At 54.5% G+C, this 13455-nt stretch overlaps 1 protein-coding gene across 2 annotated transcripts; it reads right to left on the bottom strand.

The window, feature by feature from the left end:
* Positions 1-682: 682 nt before the first annotated feature.
* Cxcl12 (C-X-C motif chemokine ligand 12) lies at positions 683-13012 on the bottom strand. Of its 2 annotated transcripts, none has more exons than XM_004636560.2 (4): positions 12833-13012; positions 9459-9576; positions 7602-7688; positions 683-5292 (listed from the first exon to the last, which is right to left on the bottom strand). In XM_004636560.2, exons 1-4 carry the CDS (start codon positions 12891-12893, stop codon positions 5199-5201), a joined length of 360 nt encoding a protein of 119 aa, XP_004636617.1. In that variant the 5' UTR covers positions 12894-13012; the 3' UTR covers positions 683-5198. The 2 variants fall into 2 exon arrangements, with proteins under 2 accessions (XP_004636617.1, XP_023577012.1); XM_023721244.1 differs by having other exon boundaries at positions 683-3319; positions 12833-13008.
* Between the last annotated feature and the right edge of the window lie 443 nt (positions 13013-13455).

Raw genomic sequence — 13455 nt, 5'->3', positions numbered from 1 at the left:
GGGGGGATGGGTGCTGTGGCATGGCTCTTCTGGAAGTTACTCTGAAGAGGTAGCCAACCACACGGGCCCTGAGCCATCTGAATAAAGCTCCTTTAAAAATGGGGGCGGTTGTCCAACCAACTCCAGAATGCTCCTCTGGTTGGATCTAGTCCTGCTTTTTCTCAGCTTCCTGGGGCTCTAGGACTGATCTAGTAGGCACACAGCCTCAGAATGGCCTGAACTCCCAATGTGGTCCTGCTCCCTGGCATCAGTGGCCTGCCAAACCAGATGTGAGCCAAGATCAGTCCAGCAATAGCCTGACGTAGCCTGTCCGTTAGCTTCTCCAGAGGCAGATGTGCACCCAGGGATAGGCCTGGGGTACTTGTCTTCCCAGGGGGTCCTACTGAATGAATCTCTGCCACACCCGTCCCTCTGACTGGCCCTTGAGGGGTGGCTTGTGGTATGCTGTCTGCTGGGATCCTAGAGTCAGGCTCTGGCCCAGTGCTCAGGTACAATTCCAGCAAACCCAAGACATTCTGAGGAAGAGGCACTTTCCTCTGTGAGCACACACAGCTTCAACTGTGTCCAGGATGATGATGGCCAGTGTTCTGCCAACCACTGTGGCAAGACTATGTCATCCTAGGCCTTGGCTTAGAAGGGGAAACAAAGCCTGGAAAATTGAAGCACTTACTTCAGACCCAAGGTAGTTCCATCTGAATATTTTATTAGGAAAATGTTAAGTGCATATACATCTTTCAAACAGATATGACTTTAAAGTAGAAACTGATGCTTCTCAAAGACTTGTTATTTTTTTTTAAAAAAGAGCACACATTTTGCACAGGGATGCCTTCGGCTGGGCCAGCTTCACATTATCGGGAGATGCGACTGACAACACAAATACAGTATTCGTCACATTGAACACGGAACCCATCGCTGCTTAGCCACTGAGCACTCAGCGAGGCTGCAGCCCGCAATCTGGAACACTACAGTCAGTTTAGGGGACCTGGAGGTTTCTGGGAGCATTTCTAGGGTGGGCATCCTTCAGAATGGTCAGGGAAACTGCATAGAGGAATCAGGGGCCCACCCTCTAGGAAAGGGACTCAGTTCCCAGGTTGGAATCTCCTGATGGTGGAACAACCAGAGGAAATCACACAATGAAGGCGCCAATGGGGTCCTGTGGGAGGGGACTCGGTCTCCGGACTCCAGGCACACAGACCACCTCTGCTCTTCCAAGCGGACCTTTCCTAGGATTTGTGCACCCTTGCTGGTGCCTCAGTGGCTGGCAGAGGGTGGACAGTGGTGTACAGGACACAAGGCACAGATCTGGACGCCCACACACAACAAGCCCCAGCCCCAGGCCCCTCCCATCTGGTGCAAAGGCTGGCAGCTGAGGAGCACGGTCACAGAGCCAAGAGGATGTGGGGAGTGCTACGTCCTTGTCACAGCTCCCTGGTGCAGTGCACTTGACTCTAAAGCAAAGGGATTAGAAGGGGAGATTTTTCCTTTGCAAATGGACTATTGAAATGCGCATTAGCTATAGCCAGTCAGTCTCCAGGCAGGGGCAGATCTTCAGGGGGAGATGAATTGTCACACAAATGGTGCTTCTGCCATCTCTGCTCTGATCTGCTGTCCCCTGGGGAGGAGACACCAGGTGACTGCCTCACTGCAGTTGAATGTGGGCTCTCCCTAGTTCCTGGGACCAAGAGGTTTGACTTGATGGTCTTGGGTCATGGATCCCAAGGAGAATCTTCTAAATTTGCCATGGATTTAAATACCTGGGTTACCTAGAAAGCGACATCCACAGAAGTTTGGCCATTTCATAGGTCACTCAGAATTGCTGTAGTGATAGACCGATTTCAAATGATGGTTTTGAAATTAGTTCAAATCCTGGGAAATAATAAACTTCCTCCAAACTCCTGTTTTTCAATTTAACTTGGTTGGTTTGAGAATTTTAATTCTTGTTTAAATAAGGGGAAACTTTTGGTGGATGGATTTGCTTTCTCCTCGGAATTGTCAATTTATGGATGTGTCTGGTCCCTAGTACTGATACTAAATGATGAAATCACAAATGCTCACGACTCAGGACCTGCTTTTCTTTCTGCATCTTCTTCTTTGAAGAATTTTACTAGTGTCTGCCACCAGGACTGGGAGACTGACTGCAGGGAAAGCGCACGGGTAGCCTCGCGTGCCCTGTTTGAGTGCATTGCACACAGGCAGCTCTAGGTCAGAAGGCAGCACTCTGAATCCAGGTACTTGACTGATCCTTTCCTGAAGGCATGCCTCCCCTGCTGGAGATGTTGGACTATGGTTGTAAGAGATAAGGACAGCCCTGCTAGGGGTGAGGTCAGATATTAACTGAAGAGGAGTCTTTGTTCTGGGACTGACTCTCTTACAGATTGTATCCTGAAAATAAGGTGGGGAATTCCTGCTACTTCCCCAACAAAGCTGAGCCAGAACTCTGCAGTCCAGACCTCAGCTGCTGCAGCAGCAAGGTGGGTCAGCAGGGCTGAGGTCGGTGCCACTGTGGCTCATTTCTCTCAGGCTCTGTTTGCTGGTCTCATGGGAAAAGTGGGGCTTCTCTCTCAGCCACATCCTGCACGAGGACCCAGGGCATCTCCCCATGCTCAACCTTTGCACACCAGGAGGGGGCAGCCTGCACCAAGACAGGGCTCACAGAGAGGGACCTTGGCTGTGAGTGGGGACACAGAAGCAGACGGCAGACAGTGCTGCACATGAGACAGAGGCGCATACAGTGTTTCACGGGCACTTTGCTTTCCTCTCTTTGCCCACCGGGAATGAAAGCTTTTGTCTGGAGAGCGTCCTTTTCAGGGTGACGGAGACAGTCTTGAGACACAGGACGATGAATGGATGGATGGATGAGACAGAGAACGAGGAATACAGCGATGGTGGAGAGAGCAGCAGGAGGGTTGGTCTCTGCCCTGGCCCAGGCCTTCTCAGCCTGGGAGCCCTGCTGTATAGGGGAAGAGGCAGGCCCCTCTGCTGGGACAGGGGTGAACCTCCCATCTCAACTAGAACACAAAACTCACAAGGAGGGGTCTTCATGGGAAAGCTATTATAATAAAGCAAATAACATAATGGCCTTAGCACAAGTTCCTATTTGCCACGATAACACTGGATTATCAAACTAAATGAGAAATAAACACCATGAGTTCTGCTACAGAATCAATGGCGAGGGAAGGGGAGCTGTGCAAAAGAAGCCCTTGGCCCTAGATCCGTCCTGCCCAGGAGCGGACGCCGCCCCTCCCTAACACTGATTGTGCAGGCCTGGGCTCCTGTGAGGTTCGCAGGCGATTCACCCACCTCTCACATCTTGAACCTCCTGTTAACAGAACAGAGGAGACACCATTAAGAGGGGTCCCAGGGCCAGAGGTGCGCAGAAGTCAAGGCCCAGCGTCATTTGCAGCCCAGGCACGAGTCTTCCTGCAGGATAGGGTGAGCAAGAGGCAGGGGAGGACAAGCAGGCAAAGCAGGGGAGGGAGGACTAGAAGTGGCAGGAGAGCAGACAGATGACCAGCAGTACAAGGCATGGCACACAAACACAAGACAAGGCCCATGCACGGCCTCACACTGAGACTGCAAGTCCATCCCAGCCAGGACAGGTGGTGGCCACCACAGGCTCAGTGGTCCCGACGAGAGGCACTTCGATGTCTATCAGCCCCACGTCCATCCTTGTCATCTCTTGGCTGTTGCTGTGCCACTCTAGCAGCCTCTATAAACCAGAGGTGGCCCCAGGGTTCTCCTGGGAGGCACCAGGGCAGGTGGCACGCAGTGGCCCACCCCCCTCACCTGGCTGTGACTGGATTTCTGGTTTCCCCACAGGATCCAGGCAGGATCTTCTGCTCTTCGGAGGTGAGGGTCTTCAGCCACCGGGTATGCTTTTGGGGCTTCATGAACCTCTCTTGAGACCGAGAGGTCAGTAGAACCTGCTTGTTCCTGCCTGTAGATGCTCCCCAGGTGGGGTGGCACTGGAGGGCTTAGTAAAAGTAAGGCTGCCCTGAGAGGTCCCATGAGGGAAATGGGGAGAGTGGCAGGCTTCCACTGGAAGATACCCAAGGGTGGGGAAGGGGCTGGGTGGGCATCTGTTCACTCAGAGGTGGAGGTCTGTTGTTTCCAGAGCTGCCAAGAGTAACACTGCTGAGAAGGTTGACCAGATCTCACTGTGCCAGCATCTTAGCCAGAGGTGAATAGCTGTGTGTTCTGTGACACCGAGGGAACCCATCCAGGCATAGGGATCCAGCACCCAGGGGCCCCAGAGAGTCCTACACAGGGATGTGCAGTCCCCCAGTTGTACTTCCTAGCCTTGTTGGTTAAGGGAAGCAGGATGGGGGTGGGTAAGGGGAGGGATGCTGGTGGAAGGAGACAAGGGTTCAAGATGTGAGGCATTTGTTTTCATGACTTCAGCCTTGCCTCTTCCCCCAGGACCATCACCCCCATCTAAATGGGAGACTTGGCCAAACTCTCAAATATCAAGGCGGTGGGGGAGAAAGTTCTAGAACGAAAGCAGACTCAGTGCAAGCAGATGTTTCCCTCTGGTGGGGACTGACTGTGCTGGAGTCCTTCCCAGCACGGGGGAGGGGACATGCCACAGCTGCAGGCTGTGCATATGGCTCCGCACATATCTGTTCCCAGTGGGGGGACCCATTCCACAACTCTGGAGTGAGCACCAAAGAGAAGGCTCCCTGGTAAGAGTCTGTATCTATCTGCTCCCATGCACCCACACCACAGCATAACCCCTGAACTTGCAGGCAGGGCCTCTGTCCAGCCCAACAGGAAGCCAGAGCCCAGGGAGGGAGGGTGGGGAGGGCCGGGCCACAGGGGCAAGTGGGCCACGGCCTGTCCTGAGAAGGCTGTAGGAACAGAGGGACTGAGGCAACAGGTGGAGGCATGGGGTGCCTCTCTGGGTTAGCAGACTGTGGATACTGTCAGCCAGGCAGTACCCCAGGTCCCGGTGGGGACAGGGAACTCAGTGCATGGAATTGTGTGGCCTGGGCTGGACCTGCTGTGCTAGGAGGATCCTGAGCACACAGTCTCTGAACAACTACTGTCTTCATAACTTAACAGGCCAGCAGGGCCTTTAGGAGCACAGAAATGGTGGCAGAGTGCGGCCTGGCACGCGGGTTGCCAGGCCAGGGGGCAGCGGGTTTATAAAGCGCCGAGAGCGAGCGGGGAGCACTGTGGTCCATCCAGCTGGCAGATAACTAGTTTTTCCTTTTCTGGGCAGCCTTTCTCTTCTTCTGTCGCTTCTTTTTTCCTATCTTTTCTTTTTTCCCCACTTTGTCTTCTCTGCGCCCCCTTAGATAAAATTACAACCATTAATGATGTTGAAACACAGGTTCTTCCTCAGTCTGCACATACTAAGGGTGGCCGTGGGTTGTTCCATCCTCACTCCCGGCGCTGGACCTGGAGGCTCTGGGGGAAGCCCCACCGGGGCCAGCCAGGCCCTATTCCCATGCAGGCAACTGCTGGACACCATCTGGGGCCTGGAGGCCCATTTGCCCCACCCACCCTTGTTCCTGCGACCCTGAGACTCTCTGGGGACAAGAACCCACACTGGGGGGTCTGGTCTCTTCCACTTCCCTTATCTCCTCCCTTCTCCACCCCGAGCTGAGGCTTTTCTGTTTTCTCCAAAAGTTCTCTGTGTTTCCAATTTCATAATGTTCTAGGTGGAGCCTGGGGCTCACACACTATCCTGGCTCCTGACAGAAGAGGAGGGAGGCAGCCTGACCCCACTATGCCCTCTCTTGGTACCACCAAGGTTATCTGTAATGAGGGACAGTGCTGATTAGCAGAGTTCCATTAGAGAACTGGCTCGTGACTGTTGCATTAGGGTGATTCGAGGCGAATGGTATTTAATGATTTATGGTGTGAGGCCACCTGTTCCCGGGAAAGCCCAATATTAACCATGGTTGAGAGTCATGGGAGTTTTACATGGGAAAATGGGAAGCTTGATATTACTGGGATTGAGTCTTGGGATTACATGAGGATGTTAGGAGGACCAAGGGGGAGAAGGAAGAGGAGGAGGAGGAGGAGGAAGAGGAGGAGGAGGAGGAAGAGGAGGAGGAGGGAGGAAAACAGATTAGTGAGTCAAATATTATTTGTCAGTACTCTGTTTCCACTGGATTTTTAAAAAAAGACTCAAAAACTTGAGCTGCAGATTTGATCTGTGAGTGAGAACAGCTCGAGAGCTGCTGCTCAGAATGGGCCTGGTGTCCACGCACCTGACTTGCAGGTGGCTTAGCTCATGATCTCCAGGAAGCTGTGTGTGTTTGCCTCTACACACTGGTAAATAAATAAATCCCCATGTACAGTAGGAGGTTTACACCAGGAAAATCATTAGCATTTTATTGCTAGTGTATACCATGACACATGATACAATTTTAACACAAGTGAAAAAATACTGTGGCTAACATTGAGAAGCTGCGGTTGATCACATTTGTATGTCATATATATTTCTGTACCCGCTGCCAGTAGCTTCAGAGTCGAAGGAAAGTGTGCTACTGACATTCATATGGCTCCACTGCAAATGTATGAACTGTTCCACTACAAATATAGTTTGAAGTACACTTGTTTTCTAAAGAAACAAAATGCAAAAGAAAATGTGCACAAAAAAAAAAATATATATATATATATATAAAATGCCTTGCCAAATGTTACATATTCCACCAGGGCCATCTGTGAATTGCATTTGTCCATCCGCCCACGTTTCTGATTGCAACCTGACAGCCCCTGTGGCTTCTGGGGAGGCTGAGGCGAGATGCTGTCTACTGTGCATCTTGTGCTTCTGATTTCAGAAGGGCCGTCCTGCAGAGCCCCATGTGTGCTGGGACTTCAGAGCAAGCCAAAACCCTGAGTCCTCAGCAAGCTCTGGCTGGAAGCTGCATTTATTAAAATTCTGCAGTCTCTGGTGGGAATGTGGGGTACAGATGCACCTCCTCCAGGAGGGGCTGGCTCCGTTCTGGAGGGGGCTGGAAGGGGTCTCACAGAGGGCCCGGTGGGGAGGCAGGAGGAGAGGAAGGGTGGCTCGGGCAGGCTACAGGAGAGGCAAAAGCAGGAAGCATGCTGCTGGAGCAGGGAGTCCTCGAGCACAGCCCAGGGGCAGCGGCTTCAGATGGAGCCCAGGCCCATCATTGATATTCCAACCAGTGAGGGCTGGGGGCAGTGGTTGGCCAGCCCTGCAGGGTCACGGCCACACAGAGGCCACTTGGAGGGATGTCCTGCAGGAACTGGCCTGGAGGACACTTTTTGGAATTCCCTGTGAAGAAGCCGCTTTCCCCTGCCTGTGCATGGAGCCCGTAGGGAGGCTGTGAGCCAAGTACAGATCTTGAAGTTATCATTGGTTTAAGATATGATCATGAGGATGAAGGTGATGACCATGAAGGGCTGCCTGGCTTAGAAAACCCCAGGCACGAAAGCTCCTAGGTACGAGGGTTGGGCACGCAGGCTGAACACAAGCTGAATACGGTGCCATGGCTGCATGTGCAGTGTCTATAGCTGGAAACCCAGCAGCCACGCGGGCCTCCTCCCAGCTCCGCCCTCCATCCCTGGAGTCAGCCTTCCTGGTGGGGCCAGTGGACAGTCCGCCTGGGCCGCCGCACGCTTACTTGTTTAAAGCCTTCTCCAGGTACTCCTGGATCCACTTCAGCTTTGGATCGATGCACACTTGCCTGTTGTTGCTCTTCAGCCTGGCACTGTAGAGACAGTGAGAAGGTCTAGGTTTGAGAGGAGCTCAGGGTAAGCTGGGGGGAGGAGATCCAGGGGTGCAGTGTGCTCCAGTCCAGACAGATGAGGTGAAGGAGCTGCAGCTCAGAAGAACTCAGGCTAGGAACACTCGAGTGGGCCTTTGGAGGATCAGCAGAAATTGGCACGTGAATAAGCAAAGGGGAAGACCAAGAGCTGGCATGCCAGGGGCCAGGGCCCACAGAGCATGTGGAGATGAAGGACGGGGTCTTCAGCTGGGGGATTCTGGAGACTGAACTTGATGGCGCACTTTGGCACACATGGGCAGGCTGAAGGGGAACTCAGTGGAAGTGCTGAGCTCCGTCAGGGGACAGAGTAAGGAGTGGGACAGTGCAGGTGGTGGAGGGGGAGATGGGGAAATAGTTTCTGGGGTGTTGTGTAACTCCAAACAGTCAGGATAGCCTAGCCAGCCCAGCAGAGCTGTGCAGCCAGCTGAGCCTCAGCACAGTGGCTTGGGCACAGCCATGAGAGTCCCTGGGTGACTGCCCACTCTGGGGACCATGTGCAGGCACATGGAATGCAGGTCTGGGCATAGCTGTGTGTTTGATTTAGAGTTTGCCCAGCACTGAGATCTGTGTTGGTCCCTCCCAGCTTTAGGATGTGCCCAGCAAGGGAGCTGGCACACACCTGTGCTGCAGAGCAGGCCCACACTGGCTGCGCACAGCACCTTCCCAATGCCCTTTCCACCAGACAGATCATCTTGCTTGATGCAACAGCAAAGCAGCCATCATAGCCTCTGGGGCCTGAAGCAGGAAGATCGCAAGTTTGAGCCCAACCTGGGTAAACCAGTGACTTAGTGAGAAAGTGTTGCTAAATGAAAAATCAAAAAGGGGCTAGGATGTAGCTCATTGCAAAGGCCTGGGTTCAATCCCCAATACCAGACAAAAGAAATCCATCTTCTAAGACCCCCATATAGACTGTAAATGACATTCAAAGTGCAGTGGGTAAAAAGAACAAGGACAAACCCAGGCCTCAAATGGGCAGAAGGGTGGAAAAGCCCTGGGAAGAGGCAGCCTTCTTTCCAACCCTACATCCTCAATTCACTATAAGCTGCAGGACTGTTAGAAAGGGACCCTTCCAGGGTTCTGGACCTCCCCTCCTGGGTCTAGGCAGCACCCCAGGAGTGCATTGGAGTCCTGGACTATGTCCTTGTATCTTCACCACCCTTGTGCACCCAACCAAGATATCTGTCCCCTTGTATTTGTGTGATCTGGGCTTTCTTGTTTTCCAGATGAATAAAAGAAAACACTGGCAGCTGCCCTCCACACCGAGCAAAAGCAAAACCTTATTAAGCAGCCATGAGAGAAAGTATACAGTTCAAGTGAGCTACAAATTGTGAGGCTTCGCCACATGGCAAAAGATGATCTCAGGTGAATTTGTTGTGCACTCTCTGGCAATGAGAAAGGAGTGAGTTTGGGCCTCAGAGCTGGCAGGACAAATACGGCTGTGGCCAGCGCAGGACTGCAGCCAGAGCCCTGGCCAATGAAGCCCACATATCTCCAGCCTAGTGGCAGCCAGCTGTGCTCAGACAGAAGGACCAGAACCACTGTGAGCCCAACAGGAGCCCAGGGCAAGAGGCTTTTGATACTTAGTTCGGGGTACATTTTGTGTTCTCATGGTAATGACCGCTACCACCAGCTGTGCTGAGTTCCCCTCCCCCACACACTTCTCCATTATACCCCTAGGGCACCACAGCTAGCTGGGCACAGCTTGATACTCACACAATCTGAAGGGCGCAGTTGGGAGTGTTGAGGATTTTGAGGTGCTTGACATTGGCTCTGGCCACATGGCTCTCAAAGAAGCGACAGGGACATCTGTAGCTCAGGCTGACAGGTTTCCCTGGAAAAGATAAAGGGACATGTTACCCTGCCAGCCGGTGCTAGGGGTTCTTGTGAGGAAGTGTGGGATTGGGGGAGCAGGGGAGGAGCTAATGTTATGGGCATATCCTGCCAGGACATCTCCAGGGGCAGCTCTGTGAGCTTGGGCTGGGCACAGGGGTGAACTCGGCCTCTGAGACACAGTGTTCAAATGGAAGCCCCCTTCATATTTGTCTGCAGATAAAGGCTAAAGGAGGCAATCATAGGAGGGAAGTATTTCAGTCTGAAGCCCTGAGAGTCCCAGTTTTTCTTTGCAAAATAAACTTCTGCAGAGTCTCTGTGAGAGACCTGTGTAGTCAGGGAGGTAGGAGGAAGGAGGCAGGAGGTTCCTTCCTCTCCCCTTTGCCAGGAGCCCCCAGCTCTGGGATGCCATCCCCCTCCTGCTCCCCTCAGCTTCACTCCAAACCCAAAAACCACAAAGGAACCCCAGGAGCTCCCGCCAGGAGACCAGAGGAAGAGGGGCATCTTTTCTCCAGCCTTCCTGATGCATAACTCCAAAGGGGAATGGGGTGCTGGGGGGATGGGGTGCTGTGGTCTCTGGATCCTATTACCTTCTCTGTTTGCCAATTTGACAATTTGTAAAATGCCATAATTGACACTCATTAGTGTAAATTAGCAAGGGGCTCCTTCATCCCTTTAAGCCTCACCCTTTAAGTCTAAAATTGCAAGCCCTGGGGGGCTGGGAGTTCTGGGGTTTTACCTTGTTTTTTTATTTTTGCCTTGCAGATTTTGTTCAAGCCCCACTTAATACCCCAAATTATTTGGTTTTGTGGCTCTTTTCATTGGGGCTAAATGAGAATACGGTGTCCAGGGACTCGTGTTTAGTGTACTGCTTCCAGCCTTCCTGGAGGCTGGGCTTTCTGAGTTCCCCACCTGGGCCATAGCTGAGGAGGGGGCTGAAGCGCTAACTGCATTCTCTCTGCAGGCCACATTCAGTTCAAAGTGGTTTGCACTGGGAAGCAGCCAGTTATGGGAGAAGCACACCCCTTCTAGCCCAGACCAAGGGCAACCAGAACTCCCATGGGAGAACCTGGCATCAGCGGCAAAAACCACCTCACGGCACTTCTAGCAGCTGCATAACCCCCCACCCCAGGTGGGCCTCACTGCAGCCCAGGGAGGCAATCGCTGGGGGAAGCAGCCCAGAAACGGGACCCAGCAGCCTGGGTAACCCTGGAGCCAATATCTCCCTTTAAGTGCCAAGCCTCAGTTCCCTCTATTGCCTTTGGTCCAAGATGGGAGCAGGAGAGCAATATATATATAGCTCCCAGCCAGATAGGACTAGCAGGCGGAGCACAGGGCCACTTTCAGACCGGCTCAGCACCCTGGGTGGCTGGGACTGTCCTTTTGCAGTCCCCAGCAATCTGGCCCACTCTAACCAGCAAGGGAGATCAAGCCAGAAATCAGAGCCTTTCCAAGCTCAAAACACAGGCTTTCTTTCTCTCTTCCCCCTGCCCCCTGGGATTATCCATTTCCTTCAAAGGCAATTCTTATTCCTGAGCCCAGGACCCCAGCCTGCAGCAAGCAGGGTTTCCACAGGTCTTTAAAGTGACAGAGCCTCCAGGTGTTCCATGAAGGGAGCCCAGTGCTGTGTGTGCTTACTCCTTTCCTCCAGCTTTTTGTCCACAATACAAACGTCTCTAGCCGTTTCAGAGTACAAAGGAGAGTCCTACTCCCCTGTTCCCAGATTTGGGACCCAGTGAGCCTGGCTCCCATAGCAGTTTCCAGAGAGCAGCTTGCTCTGCAGAGGACAAGAGTTCTGACTCCATGCAAGTGGGAGTAGGCTGGTCCACTTAGTGGGACAGTCAGGGCACCCAGATCCAGCCGCTGGGCACAAAGAGCTGGGCATAGAGAGATGGCAGGGGCCCTGGAGAGACTTCTGGTGCAGCCTGGGGGCTGGGTGGGGCAGGAAGTCAAGGAAAAGAGAATTCATCTCAGCCCAGTGTAGAGCAAAGGACCTGCCTGGGTTGCTGAAGGGGGTGACTCCAGGGGCAGCTCAGCCTTTGCCAGGGACCAGATCCCTTGCCCTACTTCCTGTGTGCCTCACCCAAGGTGGCAGAGCCCTAGGTCTGAGCATTTGGGCTCTGCAGAGGTGCCCAAGGACACTGTACCCTCCCCAGATCAATCATTAACCTCCAGCTGGAGGGCCGGCTCAGTACAGAGGAGTCCCTTGCAGTCTCAGTGCCAGGACTGGGGTGCCTGTAGCAGCCTTGACTAGTAGCTCTCCGTACTGCTGGAGTGCACTTCCCAGGTGAGCAGCCCTGGGTGGCACAGCCTCTCTTGCTGGGCTCAGCTGAGAGGGCTTACCCACACCTACACAGATACTGGGTCCTCATGAGGGCACCCAGCTTAGGTTCCTTGGCTCGATCCTTTGGGACAACAGCTGCAGGAGAGCACTCCGTGTCCCTCAGCCACTGCAGGAAACTTCGCAGCCAAGGAAGAGCAGGCTAGCCCCACAGTGTTTTGTTTTGTGGGTTCAGAGGCAACAGTTTATTTTGGTTCGCAGCAGCCGTGTCCTGTAACAGCACAGCGAGTTTTCTCGAGGGCGTCAAAAAGGAAAAAAGAAAGCAGAGCCCTTTCCCAGTGAAAGAGGACACCACCGTTTCCAGTGGCCCAAGGCCTTGGCGATTGAACTCCACTGTGACTCAGTCCCAGGCACAAAGGCGCCTGCCTGCAGGTGTGTTTGGGGGCGGGAGAGGGGCACATAGGGTCTGTGGCCTCTGGGCCTGACTATGGAGATCCAGTAAGAGAGAAGTTGGCAGTGAATGGGCGCTGCAGGTCTGCGTCGCTTCGCACCACTGAGCTGTGTTGAAGCACAGAGGTGCAAGTGGTACAGCTGCTGCGCGCCCGCGGGCCGCCCTGGCCCGGATGAGAGAACCGCTCAGCTTGGAGACGCGCGCACCGCATCGCACCGACTCCTGGCCAAGGCCAGCACCGTCTGGACTGGATCAGGAGCAAAGCACTGCCTCCGCCCGCTGGGTGTGCACCTTCAGCGCCCTGAGCAGGAGGCCCCGAGCCCTAGCTGCGGAGACCGAGTTGCACCAGCCAGGAGGTCCCAGCCTGAGTCGCCTAGACAGCTCCGATCCAGACCAGCGTCCTGCCCAGCCTCTCAGCACCCCTTGGGCCGCGGCCGCTCCGTGCGGGACGCTGAGCCTGAGAGCGGCTGCCAAGTGGCTACCTAGGTCTCCGGGCTCGCGGCGCACAGGCAGCGGAGCACTCACCGTCCCCGAGGCACAGTGCAGCCAGCACGAGGGCCAGCACCGCGACGACCTTGGCGTCCATGGCGCGGGCTGCTGAGGACCGGTGAACGGACAGACAGATGGACGCAGGGTCGGGTGGAGAGACGGCGGCGAGTGCAGAGAAGAGCGTGGCGGCCAGGGCGCCGGGCGCTTTAGCGAAGGCCACGGGGCGGGCCGGGGGCGGGGCGGGGCGGACTCTGCGGCCCGGGCTCTGACGTCCCCGCCCCCCGTCCCGCCCTCCCGGAGCTCCCAGGAGGCCCGGGATCCCTCGGGTTCGCGCTCCCACAGAGCGAGTGGGGAGATAGGGCTGAGGGAGAGGCTGCGAGACGTGGCCTCTGGACGGTGGGGGCTGAGTGAAGACCCAGCACAGAAGAGTGGTCGGCCAGGGTGTATCCTGTGGAGGCCACGAGTATCCTGCAGTGCACAGGCCAGGGTGCCTGCTGGCTGGGCCTAGAGCTCCTTGGCCTCAGGGACACAGCGACACTAACCTTAGCCACGGCTCTACTAAGGAGCCTCAGTTTCCCGACCTCCTAGCGGTCACGCGCCCCCGCTGCAGGCATGGGCATCTCCAGTCCAGTAGAACCCCAGCCCTTGTGCTTCTGAGT

Source organism: Octodon degus, unplaced genomic scaffold, assembly GCF_000260255.1.
Source record: "Octodon degus isolate 3935 unplaced genomic scaffold, OctDeg1.0 scaffold00081, whole genome shotgun sequence".
NCBI classification, from domain to species: Eukaryota; Metazoa; Chordata; class Mammalia; order Rodentia; family Octodontidae; genus Octodon; species Octodon degus.
This window is presented reverse-complemented; position numbering and strand designations above follow the sequence as displayed.